The 25,412-nt window shown below is 37.9% G+C and overlaps 5 protein-coding genes across 5 annotated transcripts; 1 reads left to right on the top strand and 4 right to left on the bottom strand.

Annotated features, from left to right (window-relative positions):
• The first annotated feature begins 315 nt into the window (after positions 1-315).
• LOC126755479 (NTF2-related export protein) lies at positions 316-1,090 on the top strand. Its single transcript, XM_050468069.1, has 3 exons — positions 316-460; positions 525-611; positions 675-1,090. Exons 1-3 carry the CDS (start codon positions 452-454, stop codon positions 996-998), a joined length of 420 nt encoding a protein of 139 aa, XP_050324026.1. The 5' UTR covers positions 316-451; the 3' UTR covers positions 999-1,090.
• Positions 1,078-3,295, bottom strand: LOC126755478 (gastrulation defective protein 1 homolog). The gene is made up of 2 exons (XM_050468068.1): positions 2,916-3,295; positions 1,078-2,857 (listed from the first exon to the last, which is right to left on the bottom strand). Exons 1-2 carry the CDS (start codon positions 3,171-3,173, stop codon positions 1,163-1,165), a joined length of 1,953 nt encoding a protein of 650 aa, XP_050324025.1. The 5' UTR covers positions 3,174-3,295; the 3' UTR covers positions 1,078-1,162.
• Positions 3,296-3,641: 346 nt separating this feature from the next.
• On the bottom strand, positions 3,642-12,137 carry LOC126755830 (uncharacterized). Its single transcript, XM_050468550.1, has 6 exons — positions 11,049-12,137; positions 9,743-10,858; positions 9,146-9,364; positions 5,372-6,373; positions 3,997-5,157; positions 3,642-3,939 (listed from the first exon to the last, which is right to left on the bottom strand). Exons 1-6 carry the CDS (start codon positions 12,078-12,080, stop codon positions 3,688-3,690), a joined length of 4,782 nt encoding a protein of 1,593 aa, XP_050324507.1. The 5' UTR covers positions 12,081-12,137; the 3' UTR covers positions 3,642-3,687.
• Positions 12,138-14,169: 2,032 nt separating this feature from the next.
• Positions 14,170-17,329, bottom strand: LOC126756191 (uncharacterized). The gene is made up of 3 exons (XM_050469050.1): positions 16,346-17,329; positions 14,700-15,698; positions 14,170-14,438 (listed from the first exon to the last, which is right to left on the bottom strand). Exons 1-3 carry the CDS (start codon positions 17,267-17,269, stop codon positions 14,196-14,198), a joined length of 2,166 nt encoding a protein of 721 aa, XP_050325007.1. The 5' UTR covers positions 17,270-17,329; the 3' UTR covers positions 14,170-14,195.
• A 3,189-nt stretch (positions 17,330-20,518) lies between these two features.
• On the bottom strand, positions 20,519-23,724 carry LOC126755375 (uncharacterized). The gene is made up of 3 exons (XM_050467903.1): positions 22,734-23,724; positions 20,878-21,936; positions 20,519-20,817 (listed from the first exon to the last, which is right to left on the bottom strand). Exons 1-3 carry the CDS (start codon positions 23,688-23,690, stop codon positions 20,563-20,565), a joined length of 2,271 nt encoding a protein of 756 aa, XP_050323860.1. The 5' UTR covers positions 23,691-23,724; the 3' UTR covers positions 20,519-20,562.
• Between the last annotated feature and the right edge of the window lie 1,688 nt (positions 23,725-25,412).

Genomic DNA, 25,412 nt, shown 5'->3' with positions numbered 1-25,412 from the left:
AATTTATACATAAAACATTGTGCGTTTTGTATATATACAATCGATAAAAATAGATAGATTCTTGCGGCGGTATTTGTCATGACATGAAGAGTGAATTGCATGTAAAATTGTGGAACTTTGAAGTGAAATATCTCGAAAACTATGCGTCTGAGGACGGTATATGCGTATATATTTTTTAATCCTGAGGACCTCCTCTATCTATCAGTACCATCAAATCGCGGCGCCGCAAGAATCGTAATCGTGTCTTGTATATCAACAGTTTTATAAATTTAACAAAAGGAAAAGTGATTTAATTTTTTATAAGCAGGCAACGCCATAAAACCGGCCAAATAAACGTCAACAAGAACAACAAATGTGTTTTGCAAACTATATTTCACATTAATTTGCAATATATACGAAAATTAATTAAAATTAGCTAAAGTATTGTTAATGAAAGTGTAAACAAACCGAAATGGACAGTGTAAGTATTTTTTTTATATAGAGGCTATATTAAACTGGATTAATCAAATACTATTATTCTATAGGAGCTGCGTAGCAAGGTGGAATCATGCTGCCGTACAGCCGAGGACTTCACGAAACTATACTACACATCCTTTGATAAGCGACGCCATGTAAGCATGTACCTATTCCTATTTTTTACCCAAGTAATATATAGAGGTCTCTTAAATTTCTAGCAAATGGGTCGCATGTATCTTGATAATGGTTTACTTGTTTGGAATGGTAATGGATCTAGTGGCAAAGATAACATACAAAAATATCTAATTGATTTACCTACTTCGGAACATACAATAACAAATTTGGATGCACAACCGATTATTGATGAGGCCGTTGGCGGTCAGTTAACTTATATGATACAAGCCGGTGGCACTGTGCGCTACGCTGAAGAAGTGGTGCGACCATTCCAGCAGACGTTTATCATCACCGCACAGGAAGATAAATGGAAAATTGCCAGCGATTGCTATAGACTGCAGGATGGGCTAGCACGTATAGAAAATTAGCTTAAGTAATACGATCGATGGTTAGATAATACAAACAGCATATTTTACACAACAAAACATTAAAAATTACAACACGAAATGTTGGTCACTGACGCTTGTTTATTAATTTTCAATTACATACTATGTCACAAATCTAAACCCTATCACGTTATCTTCTAACTTAATTACTCCTCTTTTGGTTTCTTTGCATCGGGCTCACCAGACGATTCTGTGAATATCGGCTTCGGCTGTGTCTTTTTGTACGCCGGCGCTATCCAGTATGGATTCTCCTCCGCTTCTTTTGCATATTTCAAAATTGCTTCACGTGGATCTTGATCATCGTCAACGCGTTTGCTCAGACCCAAATTTCTAATGACATATGATGAGAGCGTGCCACCTGAACTTGCCACACGACCACCTTGGCCGCTGGTGATTGGCAAGTCAGGACGATGTGATTTAACAGGATCCAAACGCTCTTTCTCCATTTTCTTGCGTGATGACTTGGATTTTTCCTGTCTAAACATGGGTAACGCATGTGGTGTAATTATCTGCGATACACCGATCATTTCTGTATGTTTCTTCTTGCGATGTGTCTTGACAACGCACAATTTGGCGCCACGCGAGCTGAGTAGCTCATCATAATAGCATTTGATGACACCATTGCCACAACCGACAAAAATCTGATTCAGCTTTGGATGCCACATTGCCTTAATGACGTGCGAATCGGTAACCGCGATACGCTTCACTTCTTCAAATGTCTGAGTGTTATAAAAATGCAATTGCGCCTCTTTCGAACCCTTTGGTAAAGATTCACCCGTCACCAGCATTTTGTCATCCGGACTAAAGCAACAGTCCGTGGTGTCATAACGCGAGAAGAGTCCAGTCCACGTATGCAGCGGTTCTTTAAACTTACGCAAATCCCACAACTTCATAGTTTCATCATTGGAACGTGTGGCCAACTGTGTACCCAAGTACGAAAATTGTACTGAAGTAATTTCCGAACCCTTCTGATGTGCGCCACGCAAACAATGTGTCGTATTAACAAACATTTTACGTGTGTCCCACATTTGCACCGAACCATCTACACAAGCAGCAGCGATTAGGGTGGCATCACGATTGAAAGTACACGCGGAAGCATTGGTACGCAAACCACCCAGCGCTCGTGTCTTAATTACCGTCTTTTGCTCCTTGGACTTTAAACCATGCCAAATGCGTAGAGTGCCATCAAGCGCTGCAGTAAGAAATTCTTCACGTGTATACGGATGCCAACAGCCAGAGGTGAGTTGTGCAGTGTGACCCTTTGTACGTGCCATGTCGCTTATATATTGATCACCCTTAACACATTCCATTTTTTCGAAACCATCACGATCAAGAATTTTCGCTTGTGAGTTACCCGACACTACCAGTATCATATCACCGGTAACGGAATAATGTAGTGCTCTTATGGGATAATTCTCACATGGTTGTATGGTACGAAAACTACGCATACCAGCATCCATACCGGCAAAGTCCCAAAAACACATATCGTAGTCGATGGAGCCGGACACTAGACGTGCACCTGCAGGATCACCTGCAAGGGCTAGTACGGCGCGCGAACCATGCTGCATTTGCACCTCATGAGTATTCGGTATTTTACGTTCAAGATTATCGTCATCATCCTCCTCATCATCGTCGTCATCATCATCATCACTATCAGCATCTGTCCTTTTAGGTTTCAACACAGTTTGTTTATCGCCGTCTGTTCCTGTGCTGAGCGCTTCAGGTGGTAAAGGTCCAAACGCAGGCTCATCATCTGAATCGTCATTGCCAACTGGTTTAGGTTCTTCGCTTTCGGTACGCGGTTTTGGTGGTGCAACTTCACGCGCTTTTGCTATTTGCTCCTAATAAATTTTGAACTTTATTTTATTTCCACATACATGCAAATACACTTTTACTTACATTGATATCGAAGACTTTTGCTGTTTTACGCCCAAAACCGCTTATACCCATTATTTCTTTAAGATGCTGACTTTCCATATCTTCAGTCACCTCTTCAACTTGCCGTATGAGCTGTTGCTTACCCATTTTCTTGAAACCACCGATACTGGCCGCTGAAGATGAAGCGTCATGCTGGCTTTCTGCAGGCTTCTCCGTAACCACAGCTGGTTTATTTGGGTTAAGATTGATTTTCCCGAAGGAAATTTTATTACGATTCATTTTATGCACTTTTAAGTTGTTTTTAACATTTGTTATTGATTATTTTTATTATGACTGTTCAAATGAATTATTTCCAAACTTTTGTTGGTAGCTTTTGACGAAGAGACAATAAATAAATGAAAGAAATGGAAACAGCTGTTTAATACACCGGTTTGATTGTAAATGGTTCACATTTCTTGTGTGAGACTTAACCCTAGTGTGATTATTAAAAAACCAAACTATTAAAAAAAAACTACAAAATTTCTTTTGACACAATTTTTTATTGTGCTAACATTTTGTGTATTTTACATTGTATGAATTTAGAAGTTTAAGTGGTTAATATGAAATATTTGCAGACAATTTTGCTTACAAAAATACACCAATTTGATAACAAAATTTTTTTGCAAAATTTCTACACCCTTCTGCATTAAACAATTTTCTTCTAAATATTGTAAATACAGAAATGTAGTCTAAACATATTTTACGCTTATAACATTACAACCTAAACAAAAACCCGGAACGCCGTTATTGAGACTCAGTAGAATCGGTTGGCCAACTTCATAGCACGACATTTCCGTTTGAAGAACTCATCCTTCGCGGGCATATGCTCGTGATTACGCCAAATACGAAAGTGTTGTATGTCCGCTTCACGCGACGGCATATAGGCGAAGAAAGTGTCCCTAGGATGATTGCATATATGAGGCTTAATTGCCAAGTAAAAGGTACGTGATTGATCCATAATAGATGCGTTCAATCTTCTGTAATATTCATTGCGCAAAATTTCGGTCTAAAAGAAAATTGCTTTAATACAAAGATTTGAGCACTCATATTACCTCTAACTAACCTTTTTCATGAGGTAATCTCTGCAATTGTAATTCACATAAATGGCATTGCCCAAACTTCGGGCTGAGGGCATCAGCACGTCTGCGGTCATCTGTTTCAAAGCGCGGAATGTTGGACGTGTTTTTATATGCATTTTGACCAGCTGCTCCCGCGTATACGTTTTACCGTAGCGTGTCTCCATCCACGAAAGTAAGGATGGCAGTTTATGTGCGTCAGGCATTGAGGCTAAGACATACTTTGGATTTTTAGCCAAGTAATCGAGCGCATTTTTCAGCATACTCTGCATTAATTTCCTATCTTCCGGATCATAGTAATCCATTTCCACATCCAAAAAAGGATATCTGCGTCGATTTTTCTCTAGCTCTTCCTCTGCAGCCATTTCAATATTTTTAGCAGCCACGCCTTCTTTGAATGCTTTCTTTGCGTAAGCTTTCACAGCTTCATCTAGATTTTTTGGCGCATTCGGATCATTCTTATCTAAATTTAAATCGCTGTTTATGATTTTTAAGAATTCTTTCTGCACATTAAGACGCGTACTTTCACGTTCCTTGTGTGCGAACACTTTGGGATAGTCGAACATGTACGGTTGATTTTCATCGGGTGCTTTGAAATACGATTCCGTTTCATGTTTTGCCTGCTCGGAATGCCCATAATCGTAGTTTTTCACATATTTGTAACCACAATCGCAAGGCATCTTATGTAAAATATCGCGCACACTTTGTTTCTTCGTCGCATATGGGTTTGCACGTTTGCGCTTAAACTTTGATGGCTTTGTTTTGCATTCCCTACAGCATTTCGCTTTGGCCTCCGCAGTTACAGTCAAACAGTCGCCAATCTTTTCTTCAACCCAGTTTGTACCCGTTTCTGAAGAGCTCGGCAGACTGTCGTTACTCTTCGTAGAAGTTGCTTTATGCTCGTGTACGCAACCGAAATCTCGCTGTGTTAGGCAAGTTTCACTGTGGCATGTCAAATCAGTCCATTTGCTTTGTGCGCCACCGCACAAACGTTCCGCGGTGTTAAATTCCTTTGAGTCACAAACTCGAATCTCATCTTGCGAAATAATCTGCATGTGACTACGAGTGCGACTAGCTAATCGCTTGAATTGCGTCATAAGCTCATTAACGTCCTCTTCAATCTGTCTACGGATACGTTCAATACGCTCCTGAATAAAAAAAAAATACGAAAAAGAATTAATAAAATAATTATAGTTTTGATAAAAAAAATATAATTTTCGAGTGATTTTTGTAACAATATCATTCTAATACAAAAATCACAATATATTCCCCTCAATTGGGCCTTAAAATTGAAGAGAAAATAATATCCGTGATTTGAACTAACCAAATTTCCAATATCACTGAGTGCATGTATATACTCACCTCCCGCTTGGGTGTTTCCGTATCGAAATATTTCAAGCATTTTTCTTGTGCTCGCCAACGTAATTCATTTTCGAGATTTCTCTCCATTTCCTCCAATGTTTGATGATGTAAGCATAAGTTCTTTTTCTGCATATCCTCGTGCAAATATACTTCTGGATTTAAAATATGAAGCAACTGTTTTTTAAATACGTTTTTTATCATAACCGATTGCCTTGGTAATTTGGTTTTGAATATTTGCTGCATTTTGTCGGTTAGCATTTCCACACCCGTCTTCTTGCCGGGGTGCAATTGATAATCGGCAAACCAGCGATTGCTCTCATTCGGTATGACGTAATGCGAGTCCCGAAGTACATCTTCAAACATTAATTTGGTGCGATAGGTAGGCGGAAATGAGGTTAGCGGATGCTCATAAAGTCGCGGCCGCACCAATTCATCAAAGTATGGCAACTTATACTTAACTCGCATGCTATTGATGGTCGTTTTTTCGTTTTCGGTTCCAGTCTCGTTTTGGAATTTTAATTTCTGTTTGGCGATTTTCTTCTTCGCAATGCGTCGAATTTCTTCTTTTGTCGGCTGTTCAGGCGGCAGTATGCTATCTAGGCCGCGTAGCGTGAATAATGTGTCCAGATTAGCAATGCTTGATAGAATTAATTGTTCATTTAGATTGTAATCTGGTCCATCGGTTTTGTAGAATAATTCTTTAATGAACCATAAAAATGCCAAATCATTGCCGCCGCTCATGAACATGAGGAAACGTATGTTAGTACCACTGATGCTCGGTCGTAAGCCAATATGATTTAATAAGTTCCATACGCGATGTGTTGTACCCTGTTCAAGGTCATCGCGTATAGCATAATGCAATTGGTGTGCGGCCTCAATTTGAAAGGAAGACAAACCGCGATACCAATGTGGCACATCTTCATTCTTGACAAAGTCCTCGATAATTCGCTGATTGCGTCTTGTCGTATGCGCTTCCAATCTGGTAGCACGTTTTGCACCAGAGAACATATTGCACACAATTTAATTTAATTTATTTTTACAAAATAATTTCTTTAACAATGAAAAATCAATTTACAATACAATAATCAAGAAATACTGCATTTATGTACATAAATTTGATAAATTGCGAAAATTAGAATATCTAACAGCGCACACAAATTTAGGGAAAGGTTATTTTCGACAATGATAAAAATTCTGAAAGAACTAAAAATCTATTCAAAATATGATTGACAATCCAATTTTTTCTTTACAAAAAAAAAAATAAGTATTTCGAGTAAAATTATTGAGGTTTATAGACACTTTTTCGAAATGCACACATAAGGGTTAAGCACAGAGCGTTTTTTAACATAATAATATTTTCATCACAAAATTTGTTTTACTTTATCTATTTCTATCAAAAATATTTGTCATACATTTCTAAGCATAGTACTTGTACTGTAGAGTGGTAAACTAACATTTTATTAAGTGTTTTAGTATTAAAATTTAGCTTTTCCTCAATTTTTAAATTGCAACGTCAATAATCTTTTGAACACGTTATTGTGAATTATTGCCAATTGTTCTCATTTCCTGATATTTGTGCGTGGCAGCACTTTACGCGTAACGGTTCTAAGCTGTTAAGACCGAAGTGAAAAAGTGAATTTAATTTTATTTAGACTTTGAGAAAATTGTCTCACAGTAAAGTTAATTAGTGTTTCATATTTTATTTAAATAATTTATATTAAATAATTGTGTAGTAACATACAACGAATGCAATGTGTTAAGTGAATGTGGAATATATTGGAAATAGATCGCCTCTAGATTGCGCCTCTCATAAAAAAAACTTCTTCTTACTCGACATATTTATGCATGCATCAGCTGAAAAGAAAACAAGTAAGGAAGGGTTAAATTTGTGTGCAATCGAACATTTTATACTCAAAAGGATCGAAATTATTTATATTCGGGATATGAGGTTTAGACCAATTCCATTCTAATTCAGCGTAAAAACTTGGCCATTTAATTTTATTAAAGTATTACTTTTTGACCAACTTGAACAGTTTAAAGTCAGGTGAAAAAACGGAAATCATTATATGGGGTGTTTTAGATATATAGTAAGGGACGAACTGATTGCATTAATTTGGACATTGCTCAGGTGTACTTTAAAACAGATTTTTAAGGATTTTTTTAAATATACAACACACACACTCACCGACTTATGCTTCATAAGGTTTATTAGGAAAATAGGAATATAAAGAAGTTGAAGTAGTATCGACCCGATTTTGTCTATTTTTCTCAATACCACATACTAAAAAGAAATTCCCTGTGTTTCATCAAGGTATCTCACATACGTACAATCACCAATCATATGGAGTAAAGTCAACCGGATGTTCGAAAATCCTGGTGTAAGTTAAATAAGGGCTAGGTCAAGTTTTCACCCGTTTTTATCCATTTTCTCATTTTCATTGAGACAACTGACATAATGGCTGATACAAGCGGTACAAAGTCATCCGGAAGTTGGGAAAACTTTGTGTTAGGTAATATGGGAGCTAAGAGAAGCATTGAAACGCAGACATACTGTTGTCAGGAAAGACCTATCCCTGAATTTCAATTATATATCTTACACGTTGACCGATATTTGCGGTAAAAAGTCAACTGTTGGTACTGGGGTCCAAGTATTCGGTACCTAGGGGCTTGCACAGTTTTAGTTGGATTTGAACAATTTTTGATCATAAAGCGGCATACTTTAAAGGAATTAATCGTACAAAGTTTTATCCCGTTATATTAAATGCTTCTTGACTTGTGCACTGGAAAGTGAAAGAATCAAATGAAATTTTAAATTATGTTCTCCGTGCGACACAAGAATGTGAGAAAAATGTGACGTACCAAATATGGTATGTGAAATCGGTCGAACGGGCTCCGAGATATACTTGTATGACTTTACCTAATTTTTTTTTAATTTTTACACTGGCTCTTATACAAGCCTCTCATACCATCACGGGAGTAAAATTTTTTGTTTCTGGCGTAGTTTTTAACAGTACCGTTATATGGAGAGTGAACGGGGTTATGTTCCGATTTCAACTGTTTTCGCAGTGGGTAGGGTACCTCAAAGGATTTGTGCTGAGCGAATTTGGTTGTTGTACCGTAAGTGGTTTAGGAAATATGTACATTAGGGCAATTATAGGGCGGGACCACGCCCATTGTTTCAAAATCTTTAACTCAAAGGTGCCCCTTGCTACTGCGATCCCCTGTGCCAAAATACAGTTCTATATCTTAATTTAGTGTTAGTTATGGCTCTTTGTAAGATTTTGGGAATTTTTTTGAATTTTCACACAAAAACTACAGTAATTGTATATTAAGTACTTAGTTGTGTACATATTTTTAACGAAATCTTAAAGAGCAATATTTAACATAATATTTCAGTAAATTTATTTATCAAATTTTCACACCTCATAACCAATTGTTTATCAAAATAAAAATTTCGATTGAATTACAATAAATTTTGCAATAAATCAATAATTACAAAGTTATCTCATACAAATGAAATATCAATAAAGGTTTTTCGCAAAACCCAAAAAATTTAAAATACAGCTTGGTCAACAAATTACAGAGGTTCAGTACTGCAAATGCATTAAAAAACTTGGCTTCTCCATCCAATTTTTTCAAAGCGGTTGCAGTCCTTTAACATCTAATTGACTGTTATCTAAATTGTCATAAAAGTTGAAGAAATTTCTTTCATTGTGGCATCACCAATTACTAAATACAGTTAGCACTTCTGAATTCTTTCGGTTATTGTCCAGGAAGTCTATTATGTTTTGCCCATTTTGGTTTACAGTCGCGTGGGCTCCACACCCGAAAGTGCTGTATGTCATTGGGTCGTGAGGGTAAATAAGCGAAAATTGTTTTATTTGGTGATCGTCCAGCGTATACATATGGTGTCATGGCTATGTAGAGGTGACGAGACTGTGCCAAAATTGCCTTGTCTACACGTTTATAAAACAAGTCCTTTATGCGATCGCACTGAAAAACAGAAAATATAAAAACAATTCTAAAATGTTATGTTTACGAGGTTTGTTATTCCATGGGTTTTTGTAAAAAATATAACATTATGCTAACAAAAGTTTTAAGTGTCTAAATCTAATGTTCATTTAATATTTTCGAGAAATTTTTCTAATTTGTCCTTACAAATTTGTGATCTTTAACTTTTTCTTGGACTAAATTGCCCTGCTATCATAATATCTTGGAAACTAATAGATAATTACAACTCATTATTAAGGTTTTGCTTCTTTGGCCATAGAAAATAGAATAAATTCAAATAATCCACGAAATTTCAAAACACTTTCTAACAAACCTCGTTTACTTATGTTCGTAAATACATACAGTGATTTTTATACGCACCTTTTTCATTAGATAATTATGACAACTATAATCAATAAATACTGCCCGCCCAAGATCCGTTGGTGATGGTAATGCTTCGTGTATCTGAATTTGAAGAAGCGCACGAAAGAGTAGCGTCGATGATTTGAAAATTTCGAACAATTCCTTCTGGGTATAGATTTTGCCATAGCGTTGATATATCCAATACCGTAAAATTGGTAATTTATGTGCATCGGGTAGTGCTGCTAAGACATATCTAGTATCCTTAGCCAATCTTTCAATTCCCTCCTTCAACATTTGATGCATTAATGCTTTATTATTCGGATCATAATACGTATTTGCTTTCGCACTTGGCAATAATGGTTCGGTGTCATATTCAACATTTATACGGCTTTTTTGAAAAGTGTTTTCCATTGCCTTCATGGTACAGTTTTTAATTGCCTCATCTATATTTTCTCTAGATTCAGCATGGTGATTGCTTAAACGCTCCTCACTTCTAATTGCCGCTACACATGTTTTCTTTATATTTATATCATCTTCCTGTTCGAAAGGTATATCAAAAATCTTTTGATAATCGAATTTGAATGGAGTATGCTTGTGCGGTGCATTAAAGAATGCTTTAGTTTCACTACTTGTGTCTGAGTGCCCATAGTCGTAGTTTTGCATGTAATCGTAGTTACTATCACAGTTATAAACTTTCGGTTTGCACGCGTTATGTGCCTTCATCAGTGGAGACTTTCTACTATGCATTTTGTGATTTTTCAAATGGTTTTTGCGTAAGCAATCCCCAATTATTTCTGGTTCAGTGTTGTTAACTAAATTTTGTGCACGTAGTTTATGTTCACTCTTCACACTTAACGTTTTTCTCCGTGTACTGTTGCAAATCTTCGGTTTGAGTCCAAAATGACACTCGCTTTGTGTTTGTGTTGATTGACATTGCAGCCTTTGGTTCATGCATAAACTGCATGATTCCTTTTCCATATTACTCCTCGCATCATTGCTTAAGTTGCAAACTTGCAGGTCATTCTTGCCCCATAAAAGCAGTTGACTTCGTGATTTGTCAGCCAATTGCCGGAATCGCAACAAATGCAGATTTACATCGTTCTCAATCTGTTTGCGCAGGCGAGCGACGCGTTTCTGTGGAGAGAAAAAAAATCGAGTTCATGAGAGATCGCAGTTCTTCTTAAATCTTTTACAGGCATTTGAAACACAATCTGTCACATCTCATTAGATATCTAATTTAAAGGACAATGCATAAAAACAGTTCTATGACTCTCTTAAGCTTCTATACTCTTTTAAATGCCATTTCCGTCAAATGACCACTAACCTCTTTCTTTGGTATATCCAAATCAAAATACTTTCGACACTTCTCGAGCGCTATCACACGTAACTCGAGCTCTAGACTCTTCTCCATCTCTTGCATGACTTTATGATGTTCACATAAAATATTTCTGCCTAATTCATTTCGACTATTTTTTCTCAATGACGTACCCGATAATCTTAGGCTCTTAAATAATTGTGCCTCAAAGACTTGACTGGGAATTTTGACTAAATTTGCTTTGAAAATTTCATCCAAACTTTGATTAACCAGACTATTCGCAGTTTTACGGCCTTCATTGGGTTCGTAATTGGAAAACCAACGACTGGACTCATTTGGTATAACGTAATTTGGATCTTTGAAGACTTCCAAAAATTTCAGTTGTAATACATTTTCGGGTGGATGTGCTGTAAGCGATTTACCAAATGGACGTGGACGTCGTTGACGCTCGAGATATGGCAACTTGTATTGCTTGTTGAAGGAGCCAGTTTGTTTAGGTAATGTACGTGGTAATAACTTGCTGTATTCCGTTTTCCGTCTAGACATTCGTTCGATTACAATTTTACTCATTTTACGTTTGGGTGGTGTCTTTTTTGGTGGTTGTCCGGCCGGTAATAGATTATCTAGTCCGCGTATGGTAAAAATTAAATCCAAATAAGCTATACATGATAAAATCAACTGTTCATTCGTATTGTAACCCGGTTCCCCCGTTGTGTAATGTAAATCTTTTAGAAACCACAGAAAGGCCAAATCATTTCCACGACTCAATTTCATGATAAATCGTACATTCTTTTTCGATATCGGTGGGCGTAAACCGATCGTATTCAAGATGTCACGCACACGATGCGAAGTGTCCTGCTCGAGGTCGTCACGAATGGCATAAAGTAAATTTCTGGCCGCACGATATTGAAATGACGATAAGCCACGATACCAGTCTGGTACATCTATCGAACGCATATATTTGTCGACGAACTCGCGTTGACGTTGCATGTCTCGTGCCACCCAGTTGGTGGTGGGTTTAGCGTAGTTTTGTAAAAACATTGTTATACAAGAATTTTGATAATTCCCCAAATAAAAAAAACTAAACAATTTTAAATATTACACTTTATAAATTTGGCTTAAGCAGCTGAAAATTTTAATTTTCCAATCAAAAAAAAAATTCTCGAAAAATAGACAACTAATTTGAAATGCACAGAAATTGATTGAGCACTTTTCCTCTGAAATAGTGTTGGTATTGAAGTATATGAATTTGGTATAATTATTTTTCGCTGTGGTGAGTAAAATAATGGTCTAATTTTGGTATCACTGCGAAATTCGTCTTGGGAACTAGGTCAGTCTTGCCAGCTATAAATTTGAAAATGTGAAGGGCTTTGCCTATTGTAAAACCAGCCTAAGTTCCACCAACAATCTAGGCATGGAGTTCAAGTGCAGAACAGCATGTTGTTGGCGACTTTAGATGTCCGAAACGCTCTCTACACCGCTAGATAGGTGGATATGATCGACGCTCTCGAAAAAAGCATTAAAGTCCCCGGCTGCTGTGGTGCGGAGAAATTAGAGAGGGATCACGGCAGATTGCAAGAGCAGCACAAGAATCCATTCTAAGCCAGGCTTGTGCAACATCAGCTACGACGCTATACTAAAACTTCAAATGGCAGACGAAACGTACTTAATTGGCCACACGGACGACATTGCAGCAGTAATTAGAGCACGAGACACAAAAAAGGAGAATAATCAAGTCATGAACGGACGCTAGCATGGTTCGACTCACACAACCTCCAACTCGCTGCGGAAAAGCAGAGTTGCGTCTGCTAACAAATAAGCACACACCCTCGAAAACTGTGGGAGCTAAAGAAAATAACAAGAGCGCAATGGAACAAATAAAGAAAGATACAATAACAATATTACAACGAAGGTCTCCCGAAAGTCGCGCCAGATGAACGGCCAGACTAATAAAGACCTAAACTTATAGACAAATCGTAAATTTAGAGAAATCGACTTCTACACAACCCTGCTGTTATCCGGTTACAGATACTTCAAAAAGTACCTCCACAGAAAGGGAAAAGTTGAAGAGACGTCATGCCCATACAACAAGTCGACAAAAACGACGCTGAACACACATTTTTTAATGTGTCCGATGGCAATGAGAACGCACCGCCGTAATAGAAGACCTTGGTCCAATACACGCGGGCAATTTAATCAGCGTCATGCTGGTGAGTAAAGCAAACTGGGGGATTATCCAGAAATTCGCAGCAATTTTGCTATGCAGCAAAAGCGGGACCTGGACACAGGTGCACAGATGTAAATCTCTCAATAAGAAAAATGGAACGCCACCCTGAAGTAATGCAAATGTGGTGGGTGACGGTTCTAAAGAGGTCCCCCTCTTTTTTAGTGACTAATAGGTGACACATTCCGTTGCTGCGCCGGCAACACTGATGGTGCGGAAGACATTTTCCATCCTCTCATCCGCATAAAAACACGTGCTATTTTGGGAACGGTAAGCATTTGAGCAGCAGATCACTCCATCGACGAACAAAATTTCAAAATATTTTGGAGCTGTTCGCGTACTCATAAAAATTATACGAATGCACTGGTTAGGCCATGTCATACGCATGGAACACCATGCTCCTTCGATACGAAATCCATGAGGGAGGAAAGGAAGCAACGGTGCCCACGCCTCCAATGGAAGGATCAAGAACATAGGAACCTGTCTGCACTTTAGGATGCACTGGCGTGATCTCGCAAGGAATAGAGTCAACTGGCGATGTTTTGTGTTCTCGGCCCAGACCGACTCACGGTGGCCAAAGAGAGAGAAGAATAGTAACAAATAAAAAAAAATTGTGAAATTGAGGAGACTAAAATTAAGCTTAAATTTAGAAGTACGATGAATACTTGAATTTCAGTTAGTGTTACATTCATGATTTCTGTCAAATTCGTAATCGTTTACTCTATAAAAACTCAACCATATTATATCAATTTCATTAAAAAAAATAAACCGAAATTATTGGACACCTTTCCATTTGACAGTCAAATACGTAAAAATGTTTGCCCTAACAATTTCATATTCACAACAACTTGTTTTTCGTCAAATTAATTATATGTATATATACATAATTTTTCATACATTCTTGGGATAATTAATATTATTTCTACATAAATTTATTTTTCCGCTTTCTCCATGAAACGCTTTTTATCCCATTCGGCCTTAGCGTCCATACGTTCGGCTAGTTTCCAGGGCTTAAACAGATAGTTATCAACTCTTCTTGCTGGTAAATAAGCAAAAAATGTAGCACGTGTTGGTAAGGCACATAGCGGAATACGCATCGCAAACCAGAAGTAGCGAGCTCGCTTCAATAGATCCGAATTGACACGATCATAGAATTGTCGGCGTGCTATGCCCACCTGTAATTGGATAGATTAAACAAATGAAAACAATTTCAATTCATGTCTCCTATGATTTATAAAATTATAGACATTAAATTCAAACTCAGAGCTATTTCGGAAGGGCAGAGCCGATCGGCTTATGTTGATCTGTGTAGTGCACGTGCGCAATAATTTCTACTCTAGAATAAGTTTCTTAAGTGTTGGTATGAACCTTTTATGCCCATATGCCGATTAGTTTTCACGAAATGCAACCCAACAACGTTCGAATAAGTTCCTTACCTTTTTCACGATATATTTATGACATTTATAGCTTTGCAAGAATTTTGTGCCGATTTCATATGGTTTCGGAAGCATTGTGCGTAATTTCATTTTCTGTAATACATTTATTATTTTTATTGACTCATTTAATTCCTTAATGCGCTGTGCATGCGTATATCGCTTCCCATAGCGCTGATAGATCCATTCACGAAGCATCGGCAATTTGTGGGCATCTGGCAATGAGGCTAGTACAAATTTTGGATTTTTTCTCATCTCATCTATTGCAATGCGTAACATGTCATTCATTAGTGTCTTATCCTCACAATCGTAGAATGGTAAACGTGGCATATCCGGCGGATACGGATCTAAATGTATTGATTCCTCTAAGTAATTATTTTCATTCGCTTTACGCCATTCCTTTTGATTTTCATTCCACGTTTGATCTGCATTATTCTTTGCCAATTTCGCCAAGTCAGGTGTTAGATCGTCTAACTTCGGGACACATTGCTCTTTCGTTTCCATGGCTTCCACACATTTATCTTTAATAAATATTCTTTTATCATTCTCGTCTTTGTAGCGAAATATTTTCGTATAACTAAAATGATATGGTTGATTTTTGGTTGGACCCACAAAATAACGTTCCGATGACGGAGGTGTTGGACTTATGTTATGAAATTGTTGTAGTTCAGATTCTCTTTGCCCAAATGATAAACGATGACCTCTGTTCATCAATAACGATTCAACTTTACTCAAACCGTTTAATTTGCTATCTGATAGTTGAGTATATCTGGAGGTACGACTAGCCGCCATCGATAATAGAGAAGGTGTTTTCGGACATGGTCCAATATCGTTACAATTTTCTTCCTGATCATCCTGAATTAAATGCTCACAATAACCCTCTTTGCCGAGTACTCGTATATAGCTATGTTCATCTTTGTGCGATTGCAATTTTTTATGATAGTGCAGACGATACATTTCGACTTCGGTTTCCAGCATTTTTTGTATTCTTTCAAGACGTTCCTGGAGAATGGAAATATACAAATATACAAGTATTAGCTTTGTTTTTGTTTTTTCAATGATGTTAGTAGTAGTTCTTTTATATTCTGTCGGTAGCTTCGTTGGAAAGAGTTAAGCGCACCGAGAACCGAGTCAATATATAGGTCAGTTTAAATGTTGAAATGATTTGAAATCGGGAAACATTAGAAAAACGTAAGGAAAACGGGCAACATAATACGAGTAGCAGTAGTATTTTCGGATAATAATACGAGGCTCTGTCAGAATTCGCTAATAATCATCACGATCCATTCAAGGTCGAACTTTCGAAGTAGACGACTTGCGACTTTTTTATGAACAATAGTATTGCACCGAATAAGAATAATTCTCTATTGGCTATCGACATCTGTCAAAATATAAAACCACCTTTTCTAAATTCTCTAACAAATGAAACGTATTCAGTTTTGTAGTAAGGAAAAGCGATGAAAAGTTTTAGGCAATTTTACCTGAAAATTTTGAGCGACTGTGTGAGAAATTCGGGTTCTATACTCTCTTTGCTAGATTAAATATACTATTTAAAAATCAATTTCGAGTTAATGTTAGTATTCAGTATCGAACGTTTTCCTTTCAACTATTTCAAATGTGTTTAATTGTTTTTTTATGTAAGTTCATACCTGTTTTTTCTTTTGAAACAATTCAAGGCTTGCAAAACACTTTTCCCGTTTTTTTAACATGAATTCTGTACGCCGTAGTTTCGCCTCCTCCTCTTCAATTTGATGTTTCTTACACAATACTTTGCCTTTAACTTCATGTAGTCCACTTAATGCATAATCAATGACCTCAATAGCTCTGTTAGATATAATCGGTATTAATTCTAAATTATCCGAAAGATTATTGAGAACATCACGTATCGTTTTATTTGAAATACGTTTGGCTCTATTGAAACTATGTTTGGCATACCAACGATTTTCTTCATTTGGTGGCACATAATTTGGATCCTTATAGACTTCATAGCGAAAGAATTTAACCTTAAAATCAGGTCGTTCTACTTCGAGTGGTTTACCGTATTGTACGGGTCGTTCTAGCTTGTTAAAATACGGTGATGAATGCTTTTTTACTAGCTTATGTGGTGGGCTTAGCCAACTTTTATCTCTTAACTTTTGCTTCCGACGTTTCTCCAATTGTCGTTTGGATTGGTGGCCTGGCGGTAAAATATTATCCAATTCCCGCAATGTTGTAATCATATCAAGATGTGCTATAGATGTAAGTATTAGTTGTTCATTTAGACTACTATATTCATCACCAGGTTTTTTATAATACAACTCCATCAGAAACCATAAAAAAGCCAAATCATTGCCGCCGCTCAATTTCATAAGCATTTTCAGATCCTTATCGCGTACAGCTGGTATTAAGCCCAGTCGACTTAGGCAATTATGTACGCGATGAGACGTTTCCTGGGCGACATCGTCACGTATCGAGTTGGCAAGCTCATCGGCAGCTTCTGTTTGAAATGGCGAAGTGCCACGATACCAAGCTGGCACATCTCTATTATGCATAAACTCAAATAGAAACTTTTTGTCCTTGCGAGCGCTTAACATTTTATTAAAGAATTTTTTGTAAAACAATGAGAAAAATATATAATTTGTTTCCGCGATATATTTGTATTTCGAACGAAATTGCACAGAAAATCTTAGATACCAATTATGATAAATTTCAAGAGAAAATTTTCAAGAATCTATCCATGTAAAGCGCACGAAAAAATTTGATAGAAAATAATTGTATATTGTCATTTGACAATAACTGTCGTCAGTTTTGAACAGTTTTGAGTATGTTGTGAAAATTAAAGAAGGTTTACAGTGTGATATATTGTAGCATGTTTCCTCATTGGTTATTAAGCATTGTAAATGAAATCCGACTTTTTCAATGGGTCTGGTAGTGAACGAGGGCAAAACGAAATATCTGCTGTCATCAAACAAACAGTCGTCGCACTCGCGACTTGGCTATCACGTCACTGTTGACAGTCATAACTTTGAAGTTGTAGATAATTTCGTCTATTTAGGAACCAGCATTAACACCACTAATAATGTCAGCCTGGAAATCCAACGCAGGATTGCTCTTGCCAACAGGTGCTACTTCGGACTGAGTAGGCAATTGAAAAGTAAAGTCCTCTCTCGACGAACAAAAACCAAACTCTATAAGTCGCTCATAATTCCCGTCCTGCTATATGGTGCAGAGGCTTGGGCGATGACAGCAACGGATGAGTCGACGTTACGAGTTTTTGAGAGAAAAATTCTGCGAAAGATTTATGGTCCTTTGCGCATTGGCCACGGCGAATATCGCATCCGATGGAACGATTAGCTGTACGAGATATATGACGAATTTGACATAGTTCAGCGAATTAAAAGACAGCGGCTACGCTGGCTAGGTCATGTTGTCCGGATGGATGAAAACACTCCAGCTCTGAAAGTATTCGAAGCAGTACCAGCCGGGGGAAGCAGAGGAAGAGGAAGACCTCCACTCCGTTGGAAGGACCAAGTGGAGAAGGACCTGGCTTCGCTTGGAATATCCAATTGGCGCCACGCAGCGAAAAGAAGAAACGACTGGCGCGCTGTTGTTAACTCGGCTATAATCGCGTAAGCGGTGTCTACGCCAATTAAGAAGAAGAAATGAAATCCGATGGCTGGTGGTACTTTTCGAAAGTTAAGTTCAAGTTTTCCTTGGTATACAGACACATTAGAACTAACCGTAGACCTGTTGCTGTTCTTGTTGTTGTAACGGTTATCTAGTCCCCGTTAGGTTGGTAAGGTTCAGATAAGTTGTTATTGAGGTCATCCAACGGTAAACTCAGGCAACGTGCTGTTTCGACGTGGTGGGATTATAGGGAATGGGGTCTCAGATGTGTTAGGTTAGCAGGGCAGGCAAAGAGGCGGGGACTCATTGCACGTGGATATACAAGGTCTGTCGCAAAAGAAACAGGACTGTTAAAAAAAATAACAAAAAATTAATATTTTTCTAGTTATATTTTTTTATTCCAAGTAGTTTCCTTGTGCTTCGATACAGCGTTTAGCCCGGTCAATTAGCATTTCAAATGAGTGTTTAAGGTCATTTTTCGGAATGCTCTTGAGAATATCGATCGTCGCCTTTTGGATAGCTGAAATGTCCTGAAACCAGTGTCTTTTCATGGGCAAATGAAGTTTTCCAAATAGGTAAAAATCACAGGGTGCCAGATCAGGTGAGTAGGGTGAGTGATTAATGGTTAATATGGAGTTTTTTGTCAAAAAATCAGTGACAAGCGTCGACCAATGACACGGCGCATTATCGTGCAACAGGCGCCAGGACCCTGCCTCACGGTATTGTGGTCGAGCACGATGAATGCGTGTCAAAAGACGCTTCATAACACCAAGGTAAAACACAGCATTAATCGTTTGGCCAGGTGGGACGAACTCTCGGTGTACAATACCCTCGGAATCGTAAAAACAAATCAGCATTGTCTTTATTTTTGACTTCTGAAGACGACCGACTTCTGATCGTCACAGAGGTTCTCACGACCTTCTTGGAATCGCTTAAACCACTCATGCACATTACTACGGGATAGGCACTGATCACCATAAACTTTTTTCATCATTTGAAATGTTTCAGTAAACGTTTTCCAAAGCTTAAAACAAAATTTAATATTTGCTCTTTGCATTCTACGACCGATGATCAAAAGCTGCTGTCACTTTTTGTTCGATAACATCGATTGTAGTTATCCAATTGTCTTAAAATTTTTACGAAATGTCAACAAGAGATCAAACTTGTTATTTCATATACCCACCAATAGGTGGCGCCACCAGAAACAGTTATAATTAAAAAGTTCTGTTTCTTAGATAAGTAGAAGTTTAACCTGCTGCAGTATTCGGAACGAAGCAGCGCAAGTGTCACTCTCGATTCTCGCGGCAACTCGAGCTCTTCGTCTGCAATCGATGGCGATTTGACTGCAAGTACGTCATTCACTGAGAGCGAGGCGGTGAAGGTGTTAATAGCTCCACTGTGAATGATTTCTGCGAAGCACCCCAGCAGAAATTGCTTGTAAAGGAGTTCATTATGCTTCTTAACTGGGAGCATATGGACCTCACTGTGCAGGTGTTCGATGGGAGACATCATGAGGCATCTCGTTGTAGTCTAAAAAACTTATTCTTAAAATTCTGAATTTCTGTCACTTTCGGGGTCTCACAGAGCGGCGCAGAAAAATGAGATCTCGATTAAACTTCAGTATGACTATTTTAATAAAGTTTGCCTCCCAAAATTCTTCGCAATAACAAAACCGCAATCGGTAAGGAATGGATATTCCAATAGAAACATAGAAACAAGTAGGTTCCAGCATTGCGTGTTCTGCTTGTAGAGTGAGTTATAGATACTTTAAATAAAAACCCCTAATACTCATGTACAGTATAATAGATGATCAAACCTAGACGAAGTTACTATTGAGAAGGGAATAACTCAAAGGGAAAACACGATCTTTTTTTGACAACTTATGTATTGCTAGTCATAAAGCCTATATAAAACATGGAGAGCACAGTATGTGTCTTTTGGAAGAGTTTCAGTTCTTGTTCCGCTTTTAATAAGCAAAAGGAGTTTTTTCTTGATTTCTTTGGTCTTTCAGCCTCATGCGGTTTGTTCAGCAATGAATTTGAGAGGCTTCTGTATGTAAATCCACATCTGTTGTTTTTTGAATTGGCCTACTCTGATCAAGCTTTCCCATTCCCCTCACTTCTAGATATCTATCAATTAATTGTATCCGTTTGCTTTAAATACAATAATTTATTTCTTTTAAATACTTAAGTGATAGACTAACATTAAATTTACTACACAAAATATGTCGGAAAAGAGATTACACAGGCAAATTGTGCTTTCAGAACCCTTCCGTAGCTTTCGATTTCTGCTCTCTCTGTCTTTTGTCATGGTGGGTTTTCATATCCTTAACTTGTCGCAGGTTCCACGGATTAATGTGATGCAAATCGTTCATGCGTTGCGGCATATAAGAGAAGAATATATCACGCTGGGATATCGAGCACTGAGCGTCATTCATTGTAAGCCACATTAGACGTGCGTTCTCCATATAAGCTTTATTAGTCTGTCGAAAGTACTTAGCACGCATACGTTTCGCCTACAAAATGCATTGAAAAGACGTAAGCGGCAGACGAACGTGCATAAAAATTAACCTTACCTTCTTTTGCATGTATTTATGACAAGTAGACTTCGGATGAAGATATGCTATTTTACCGACATCATATGTCGTGGGTACTTGTACGCCTAATCGCAAATTGTTAATACCTTTTGAAATTTTACGCGAATGCGCAAAATCGGCAACACGCTCCGCATACGTATATCTTTTGCCGTAACGCTGATAGATCCATTCACGCAGACACGGTAACTTATGACAATCCGGCAAAGAAGCCAACACATATTTGGGATTCTTAGCTAAATGCGCAAGAGCGGAGCGTAGCATGCGATGCATCAATTCCTTGTCCTCACAATCGTAGAAACCTTGCGCTGGCATGTCGCTGGGTAACTCCTGAGTCTGTAGCAAATGTTGTTGTGCATCTAAATTTTCGATCGATGTTAGGCCGATCGCTTTACGTGTACGATGATAGCATTGTCGCATAGTTTTCTGTTGCTCATCCCATTTTGTATCGGCATATTTTCGCGCCACCTCGCCCACATTCGGCACATCGTAACAATGATCGATCTTTCCATTTTCATCTTCCTCGAGCATACGTGCACATACTTTCTTGATAAATTTGTCTCTATTAAAATAATATTCACAATTGAATATTTTTTCATAATTAAATTTATACGGTCGATTGCCAGTGGGCGATTCAAAGAATAGTTGCGATGCGGTGGGCGAAATCGTCTTTTGATGTCCATAATCATATTTCTGTATATATAGTCTATCGGTTTCGCTTAGTATGGAACTTCTTTTCATATCTAAAAAGCTTGTTGCTGTGTCGCGTTTCACGGTCCCACCGCCCAGCAGACGCAATTTGCTTTTCTGACCTTGCGACTGTGTGTTAGCGTCGCTCTGTACAATTTGCTCTATGCGCTCCTCCTTTAAGGATGGTTCCAATGTGCAAAAGCTACCATCGTCCCGGATCGAATATTCACTATAATTGTCATTGTTTAGCATATGTAAATATTCCTTGTTATCCTTCACTTTGTCCTTATATTTTGAACGATAAATAGCTACTTCTTTCTCCAAAGCTTCGTGTATGCGCGTTAATCTCTCCTGCAAAGCATTCATAAAGCTCGTTTAATTTGAAATTCTTTACTGACAAAAGAGTTAATAACGATTATAAAACTAACTGGAGATATAACTACTACTACCTACTTAAATAAAGGAGTCCGTTGTTGATGTGCCATGTTCGCGGAAAATGTGCCACATTTAAGAAAAATTTAGATACAAAACAAGCTCTAATAAAAGCTCTACGTCGATCGATTTTTAATAGATGCCGCTGCCTATCAAACTTTTTTATGGAATTTAGAGTAAGAGCTCTCACTAGAAGTGAATGATGCGAACTGCCATATTAATAGGCTTAACAAAAACCATAGTGTTTAGTGAAATCCACTTGTGGAAACTTAACTTGTCTGTGTATTGTAGGCGTTCAAAACAACAAAATATGGATAAGCTTACGCAGGAGACCCTTAGCTGTCGTCGTATAATGAATAAAATGATCCACCTCCGAGCTCGCGTTAGGTTAAGGAGCTGGGAATTTAGAAGATCTCTAAGAGTTCTATGATGGCAATGTGGTTTAGGTAATTGAAACCTGGTACCTTGGCAGAGGCAATACTATTATCCATAAGGTATCTGCTCAAGACGATAGAGATCGTTACTTTATGGTGGATCACCTAATTCAAGTATTTACAGAAAAGCAAGTTATCAAGAGGCATAAATCGCCTAGATAGTCCTACTAGGCGCGTGGTAATCCGTCGACAATTAAACGAAGAACGAATATTAAAAATATTGGATTTCCAAAGACTTAAAACTAGATTATTAATTCATCACAAACACGATTGTGATCATACCTCTTTCTTTTTCCTATTAAATAAATCCAAACTTTGCAAACACTTTTCCCTTTTTTCCACTTCCTGCACTATTTTCTTCTGCTCCAGGTCTTCCAGTTCCTTTTGGTGATGTAGGCATAGATTCGTTTTTTCACTATATGTATCTAAATGTCTTAACGCCGAATCAATAATACGAATGGCTGCTTTTTCGCCTGTATTTTTAGTACCGATTTCTTTAAAGAAACCATCAAAATACAGGCGAAGCTCAGTCAAAGGTATGCGTACGGTTTCCTTGAACGTATACATAGCGAACCAACGATTCTTTTCATTGGGTGGTTCATAGTTTGCATCCTTATATTTTTCATATGCTCTAAATCTCACTTTATAATCTGGTCTTTTCAAGTTATGCGTCGCATTAATCTGCTTGGGGCGTTCTAGCCTTTGAAAATATGGCATTAGCTTACCATCTTCCACAATACGCATTTTCTTTGGTATTTTATTATTAACTTTTATATTAGCATTGTATTTTGCTATGGTACGCTTAGATTTATGGCCACGTGGCAATAGACCATCTAAGCCACGTAACGTTGTGATCATATCCAAATGTGCAATACCCGAAAGTATTAACTGTTCGTTGAGACTATACTCATTTTCATTTGACGTCTTGTAGTGAGATTCCATTAGGAACCATAAGAAGGCCAAGTCGTTGCCACCGCTTAATTGCATAATTAATTTCAAGTCCTTATTGTCGAGCAACGGCTGTAAACCCAATACGCTAAGACAATAACGCACACGATGTGCCGTGTCCTGTTCAACATCGTCGCGTATGGACATCATTAGCTGATCAGCGGCGTTGAGCTGAAAAGTGGAGAAAGCGCGATACCATTGTGGTACGTCCTTGTCTTTTAAAAATTTTGCTAATTCCATTTTGAATTTATTATTTCGCCTAATAGACGTAGATCTCCGTTGATTACCCATTTTTTAAAACATAAAATTTAGATTAAACACTTAAATAAATGTATAAATAATACGGTATACAAAAAATTTCGTATTAAAAATTTTCACGTATTAATTTGAATGTCACATCATAGGAAAACAGTTACAACAGCGTTTTCTTTTTGAATTCCAATTGAAAAGGTATTCGAAACAGCTATGCTTTTTCAATAGATATTATGCGATAAAACTTTTCTTCGTAACTAATATAATTAGTTCCGCTTGTTTTCTACTATCTCGATAAGTTTTCCTCAAAAATAATGATTGAATTTACCAATCTTTTTACCGTTAATTTTGACAGGGACGGAGGGATAAGTTTCTATACGGATGGGTTCGAACCAAATAATCCAGTGGGAGGTTGTGTCTTTTCAGCAAAATTAGATACCAAAATTGCCTTCCGTCTACCAGGTCACTGAGTGTGCTCACAACAAAGAATATATTTACTTATATAAACAAATAGACAAGCGGTTAGCGAAAGTGGAACAAATCGAAACTAAGCACTAAAACAAAAATTAATTTCCGCAATAGACAATCATAACCCATCTAGCAGCTTTCCCAAAATTGCAAAGAAAATTGTCGGGCACACAATACTTAATATAACAGGAGCCTGCCAAAAGTCAATGCCCAAGACTTCCCATAGCAAATATATAGCAACAGTTTACTGTTGAACAGAAAATATCACCCAACTCAGACGCATATGCCTCCGCCTTCACAAATCCTACAAGAGGTCCAGGCGCAGAAGAGCCGGATTCCGGGAAGCAGAGCAATACCAAGCAGCAAAAAAGGAGCTGAAGCTGTCATCGATGATAGCAAAAAGAAAAAATTGAAGGAACTACGCGTTAAGAACAACCTCTGGGGACTGGGGAATAAAATAGTAATGAAGAAACTCGGTGTTCGGACAAAGCAACCTGATGGCATAAATACAAAAGAATATTGTTGCTGCCGACTTTAGATGTCCGAAACGCTTTCAACGCTCTCGAAAAAATTAAAAAAAATCCCCGACTGCCCCTGTGCTATGGGACGAACTACCTTAGTAACAGAAAACTGCTGTACCAACTAGAGCGGTCACGTCGGGAGTAGCACAAGGATCCATTCTACACCAAGTCTTGTGAAACATCAGCTACGACGATATACTAAGATTCGAAAGGCCAGACAAATTGTACTTAATTGGTAACGCGGACGACATTGCAGCAGTAATTACAGCACGAGACATAGAAGAAGCGCGAAGAAAATTGTATCAGGTTATGATACGGACGCAAGCATGGCGTGACTCACACAACCTCCAGCTCGCTACGGAAAAAACAAAGCTACAACTGCTAACAAATACGGACTACACAAAAAGCAGTAACTTACCTAGGCCTAAGGTTGGACCCCAGACTAACTTTATTTAAATCCATTACGCCGCAGGAAAGGCAGCGGAAATCACCTCCCAACGTAGCAGTGAAGAAAAGAGAAAGCTCCTAATGTCGACAACAATCAGCGACCTTTTATACGGAGCTGAGATCTGGGTAAATGTGCTTTAAAAGGAAAATCGGCGTAAGGTAGATGCACCGAACCTCAGAGTTGGATCAGCCTACCGAACAGAGTCAGGTTATGCAATATTAGTTATAAGCAGTAATGTCCAAACTCATCTTCTGGCATACAAAAGGAAAAGGCTGTAGGAGCTAAAGAAAACATCCGAAAATAACAAAAGCGCAATAGAACAAA

This window comes from Bactrocera neohumeralis, chromosome 4 (assembly GCF_024586455.1).
Source record: "Bactrocera neohumeralis isolate Rockhampton chromosome 4, APGP_CSIRO_Bneo_wtdbg2-racon-allhic-juicebox.fasta_v2, whole genome shotgun sequence".
Classification (NCBI taxonomy): Eukaryota; Metazoa; Arthropoda; class Insecta; order Diptera; family Tephritidae; genus Bactrocera; species Bactrocera neohumeralis.
This window is presented reverse-complemented; position numbering and strand designations above follow the sequence as displayed.